The following is a 6,148-nucleotide window of genomic DNA, read 5'->3' as shown; positions in this document are numbered from 1 at the left end:
TTTCTTTTACTGCATTTGTTCTTCATGGGAAGTGTGAGGAGAGCGAACACCTTGACGTCATCCCATGTTCAGCAGAACCCAGGCGCTAGTCAGCAACCCGATACAATCGATTCACCCGCAACATTACAGGCGTGGCTCCCCAACATGCTGACAAACTGTACGCGCATACACCGGCTTTGTACGGGTCAGACAGTATTTAGAATAGCTCACGATAGAAAATGATAACTGTAGTAATGCTTGTTTTATTTTAACAATGCACCTACCGTTAAAAAAACTCAAATTATAATTTAATTAATAGAAATGTAAGGAATTTGACATGATGTTCAGTCATTTATGCTAGTGCTTTAATGGCGATTTTATTTAGGACACACCCAAGGCCCACATTGAGTGACCGTGGTTACAGCAGACACACACCCACCAGTTTCCAGGCAGATCATTGGGTAGCATCTGAGAAGAATCTCTAGTAGCATTCGATATCGTCATTAATATGTACCACGATGGGCCAAATCCAATGTCAATCAAGTGTCGGTCCCTCCAAACTTCACGGATCAAATTGGCGTACAGGGGATTGGATCAATTGTGTAATACATGCATACAAGAGACAGTTTATTGGCTGAAACTTGTGCCGCTCAGTGGTTCTTGTATCCTATAGGTTTCCATCATCTACGGCGCCTCACAAGGTCCTCATATATAATTTGTGTAGCAATTTACATTCCCGTTCCGATTCAGCTGCGGCACCGCACGGCCACAATAACGTACTGTACTTGCACGAAATAAAAAGCTTATTCCAAACATGGCAAAACCTAAAGTTTTCTTTGACATTGCTATCGGCGACCAGAAAGCTGGCAGGATTGTAATGGAGGTAAGATTTTATCAGCGCGTCAAAAGGCTTGCACTGGGAACAAAATTGGCAACTTTTCTTTTTGCTTGCTTTAACTCAGAAATGCTTATTACAAGGTTTCTGTGACGTGCACCTGCTGCAGTGCTGTCAAATTCACGTGTTTTATTTGCACACACCGTATTGTTTTGAATGTGTAGCGTAAAGCAGTTTCTCTTTGGTGTATATCCCATTACCAGTAATTGACGCTTATCAACTGTAAACATCAAGTAAGATGTTTTGGTTGAACTGATTATGTCTTGCTATAGTGTGGTGTGGAATGCAGTATGTCTGTTGGCTCGGTCGTTCATCGGCACCTGCCAGGTGTGCGGGGCAATGCGGGGAGAAAGCATTAAGGGAACATTTTGTTTCACCCCAACTTTCCCGGCCCGACTATTTATTGCCGGTCGCCATTTTCGCATTTTTATGGCACTGATGCCATTTTGAAAAGGGGAGGGTGTCCTTTTTGTTATAGGGTTAAAGGTTAAAAACAGTATATTTGTACACAGATGCCATTATGTTCTCCACCTTGTGTCTGGTGATGCTTATCAGGAGATCAAGCCATTAAGCAATCACACCGCACATAGTTCCTAATAGAATATTCAAGAAGATGCAGAGGATAGCCTATATTCTTGCCCGAATATTGCATCGTGCAACACTGATGCTTGAACGGCAGCATACGCTCATTGTCATCTGAACACCCAGCGCCCTAACAAGAGGAAATGCGTTTAATAAATTTCATGCATTCCTATTATCCGTGCGCACCTTACGGCACATTACTCTGCCCCATAAGAAGGCAAAAAATAATGACTTTTTCTCGTATTCCTTCATTTTTCTGGATAGTCTGTCATAGATAACCTATTGTCATTTCTTGCCGTGGGAGCACGTGGCTGTGCAGCTGACTCCTTTGTTTTGATGCAGAAAGACAATCCACCCAATGAAGTGTCATGTACAAAGCGCGAATCCATTGACTGTAAAAAGTAACGCTCATCCCACACCCTCTTAGCTTTTTTCACTAAATGGAAAAATTATACACGTATCCGGGTGTGTCCCGAGGATGGTCTAACAAATACATGTTGGCGTACTGGCGCCTTGAACTTCCCTGTTTCGGAGTGGAAAAGTACCGCTCCAGATGTGGGTGGGTCCTTTGCTCGTATGGTAGGAGGTAGTGGGCGGGATGAAGGATCAGTTTTGTGTGTGTGTGTGTGTGTGTGTTGTTGTGTGTGTGTGTGGGCATGTGCTTTTACGCTACAAGCAGGCAGCAGTACCGACTGTCTGCTTCCTAGGATGTCCTTTTGGAATAGAAGCTTTCAGAATGTAGTGGCTGCCACTAATCGCCTGCCATTTTTTTATTAGTGTATGTTATTCCCATATCACTTAAATGAGAGCGGGTAGGAAAGGGCGTCAACTTCCATCGTAGATGTCACGGTGGTTAGTGATGTAATATGGTGCAGGATGTCTTGTCTGGAAATGAATGACTTGCATTTAAGCCTATTGACTAATTGTTCTCACCACCCTAGTTGTGATTTGCCGCAAATAGTTTCAGATGTATACATATTTTCCATTAGTTCATAAAAAAACTTCTAATAATACTTGAGGATAATACGAGGGCCTTTCTGTAGTAAACTGTGTATTCTAACAAACCTTCTCTACTCTGCATTGCAGCTCAGGGCAGATGTGGTTCCAAAAACTGCAGGTGAGCAAGTTAAATTAAAACTACTTTGTAAATAATATCTGTCACACTGTGAACTCTCTGCAACTGATCTTTCTGCAAGGGAACTTACTGAAGCTGGGGTTTTCTCCACCTCCACAAGGTTCAAAGTATTTGGGTGGGATGTGGTAGGACAGTAAATCGTGTTAATGCAGTCTAAATTCAATTCTTCTCAGTATGTCTGCAGCTTCTAGTTGAAGAGCCTTGAAAGATCACCACAGTAATGCAATGTTTCTGACTGAATTGAGTGGGGCTTGGCTATTTTCAGCTCTATGCTCTCATTCACAGCCTGTGAATCAGGCCCTAAAGACATGGCCTATATGCTTCAGCTTCTATAGTGTCTGCAGATTGGAGAGTGACCTCCCAAGTCAACAGGGGTAGGCTGACAGATATGTATGGATCTTTCCACAGAAAACTTCCGCGCTTTATGCACTGGGGAGAAGGGGTTTGGTTACAAGGGCTCCATCTTCCACCGTGTCATTCCCAAGTTCATGTGCCAGGTAAGGCTTGCCATCTCACAGTCAGTTGAGATGTTAAATGATTTCTTTTTGGGCTGACAGTGGTCGGTTGTTGCTCTTATGTGTGTTTTGGTTTCCCCTTGGAAAATCCACATGAAGCTATGTACAGGCCGGGCTTACTTGCATTCCTGTTGTCATCTTTCTCGTAGGGTGGTGACTTCACCAACCATAATGGAACTGGAGGCAAATCCATCTACGGCAACAAGTTTGAGGATGAGAACTTTGTGCTGAAGCACACTGGCATGGGCTGCCTCTCCATGGCCAATGCTGGACCCAACACCAATGGATCCCAGTTCTTCATTTGCACGGCCGATACCGCCTGGTGAGACCCCTTGCGCATCCTTGTGGTTACTTGTGGAAATGTGAAACTGTTGATATTTTAGTACTGTTAAAATCTTTTTCAATAGACAAGCAAAAAGCAGTCTTGGTTAATGTGTGGTGTTGTCTTGCTAGTGAGTGTTTTCATCTCTTTCCATCCCTCCCCATAGGCTGGATGGGAAGCACGTGGTCTTTGGCACCGTGGTCGACGGCATTGACGTGATCAGGGACATGGAGAAGAAGGGTTCAAGCAGTGGCAAATGCAGCGTCACAATAAAGATTGAAGATTCCGGAGAGCTCTGAATTTCTTGATCTCCCTCGAAACCTGCCATGATCTGAGCAACTCCATCCATCCACTCCCTCACCCCCACCTCCGATCCCCCTCCAAACCCCACCTAGCTACAAGCATCTGACTTCCTTCCTTACCCATTCCGTCCCACCTCACTCAATCCCACCCACTGAAGTTAAATGGCATTGTCCTTTTATCCTTGGAATTAATTTTTGTAATCATTCCTCAGTAGAGATGTTTTTTTTGTCCTTTGTCAGTTTCGGTTGTCACTTACCTTTTTGCATTTGAAATGTACCATCAGGACCACATTTGTTTAACAAAATCTGATTAAAGTGACAAAAGACTCCTTAAATGTTTGTCTCATTCAGTGTTTGTGATGGCATGGCACCCTTTTTCAGACTGCTTTCACATGTACTAGTCAAGTTGTTGCAAATGGCCTCTTCTACCACCAGAGGGCAGCATTGCACAGGCTGATCGATGGATAGATTACATTTTTTCTCGATTGGTTACACACATTTTCTGAAAGCATACCTCATACTCACAGAACTCTACACACAAATCAAAAGACACACACACAATGGGCAAAACCCGACACTTCTCCTGCAAAATTATTATTGTTATTTAATCTCAAAATTGTATTTTGTTTTCAAATGACACACACAAACCATCATTTGAATATACATTTATAAGAACCATTTGAACACTGATGTGCTCAATGGAAAACACTATGATCAATGGAAAACACTTCTTCATTCATCATAGTGAGTTTAGGCCTTTTGTTCAGTGTTACACTTACTACAGACAGTACATACATAAGTGTGTTGTAAAATATTTGAGAATTGTCTCTATACACATGACACACATACACAAGAACAAATATTTTTTATTTTTTCCATCAAAAATCAATGTACACAGTACATCCCAACCAACACAAAGTTGCACATACAGTGGTTTACATACAAAACAACAGATTAATTTACTGTATACAGTTACATTATTATTATTTTGTCATTTTTTGTATTTGCCATGTTATGGCGTTATTTTCTAGGACCAATTCATGATTTCAGTTTCAGACGTTCCCGACCACTTTGTGTTTGGAATCTTTCAGTTCTGCCAAACAATAGTAAATTACTGTAAATACTGTGTAGGAATACAAAGTAGGAATACATTTCCCAAATACTTGAAACATACTTTATTTTTACGGTCCTACAGAACAGTCCACAGGCAATACTGTAGTACTCATTGAGTACTGTATTGATATGCAGTAGTCCTACTGTAATTTTGTAGTGAGAGTAGATTTCTTACCTATTCTCATTTTGGAAAGTCCAGATGATGGATGCTACAGTGTACCTCCTCAAATGGGGCTGTACTCTTTGCCCAGCCTCCCTCATTGTTAGACCATTTGGTTGACCACATGGTCAAAGCGGACAGTCCTTGGCCTGACTCATCCTCGTCCCCCTCTTCTCACTCTTACTCTCTCTCCCTCTGGCTCTGCCTCTGCCTCTGTTTCCAATGTTGGCATCCATTGCTCAAAAACAGAAGTGGTCACTTGTTGCCGTTTTATGCTAAAGCTCTGATTGCTGATTGCAAAACTGTGTGACAGGTGTTTGCCCATGTGATGAGTCAGTGTGCATATTTGAATGGCAGTGTGTTCCTTGTGAAAACAGAAGATTTTCTTCATAAAAATTGTGCCAAATGCAGGGAATTGTGTGTAGTGTTCTAAAAAAAAGGTGTGTTTTAGATTCAGGGAGAACTATATGTTATTTAAAACATTTTTAAAACATTTTTTATCTCAAAACAAATTTTATATTTATCCATCATTGTCTTTTGATGAACAAAAACATTTTCTATTATAGTAGCTCAAAATTGATCAGAAATTACTACTCTGCTTTGCTCTTTGCAATTTTTTGGTTCTTACTCCTCCTTGTACCCCTATACAGTACTGTACCCTGCATCTCACTACTCACAACTCAATCTTGTTCTTTGTTGATATGAACCTGCAAACAGTCAAAATCTATTGAGCAGTCAGTACTGTTACTTTAACAAATGGAAAGCACTTTGCAATTTGTTCATTGTACAGTATACAGCCTACAATGCACTGTACTACAGTACAAAATACTAAAAGGGACAAAAATCTAAGGAGTAAACGTGATCAATGTGCTTCTTCTTGTCTTTAGGGTGGGTTAGGCCTTGCCTCGGGCGGCGAAGGTACTCGCGTCGGCCCTGGTTGTGTCACATCATTTGAAACAAGTGAAATCAGTTTTGAGTGGTTGTGTTTTTTCAATGACATGTTTTCTTTATTTGTATCTGATTGTACAATTAGCAACATGAGTTCAGTGTTTATGCAATTGAGAACAAATGTAATAACTGGTGTCTTCAAATGAGGGAAGCATCCACCTCACCTGATTTTAAAACGATTCCAATTCCATACAAAC

At 41.3% G+C, this 6,148-nt stretch overlaps 1 protein-coding gene across 1 annotated transcript; it reads left to right on the top strand.

The window, feature by feature from the left end:
- Positions 1 to 703: 703 nt before the first annotated feature.
- On the top strand, positions 704 to 4,065 carry ppiab (peptidylprolyl isomerase Ab (cyclophilin A)). Its single transcript, XM_084693453.1, has 5 exons — positions 704 to 862; positions 2,543 to 2,573; positions 3,000 to 3,088; positions 3,256 to 3,428; positions 3,595 to 4,065. The coding sequence occupies exons 1-5, from the start codon at positions 794 to 796 to the stop codon at positions 3,725 to 3,727; spliced, it is 495 nt and encodes a 164-aa protein (XP_084549579.1). The 5' UTR covers positions 704 to 793; the 3' UTR covers positions 3,728 to 4,065.
- Positions 4,066 to 6,148: the final 2,083 nt, after the last annotated feature.

Source organism: Hypomesus nipponensis, chromosome 27, assembly GCF_054491055.1.
Source record: "Hypomesus nipponensis isolate SF chromosome 27, ASM5449105v1, whole genome shotgun sequence".
In the NCBI taxonomy this organism is placed as follows: Eukaryota; Metazoa; Chordata; class Actinopteri; order Osmeriformes; family Osmeridae; genus Hypomesus; species Hypomesus nipponensis.
The sequence above is the reverse complement of the archived record's forward strand: the minus strand, read 5'-3'. Positions and strand labels throughout refer to the sequence as shown.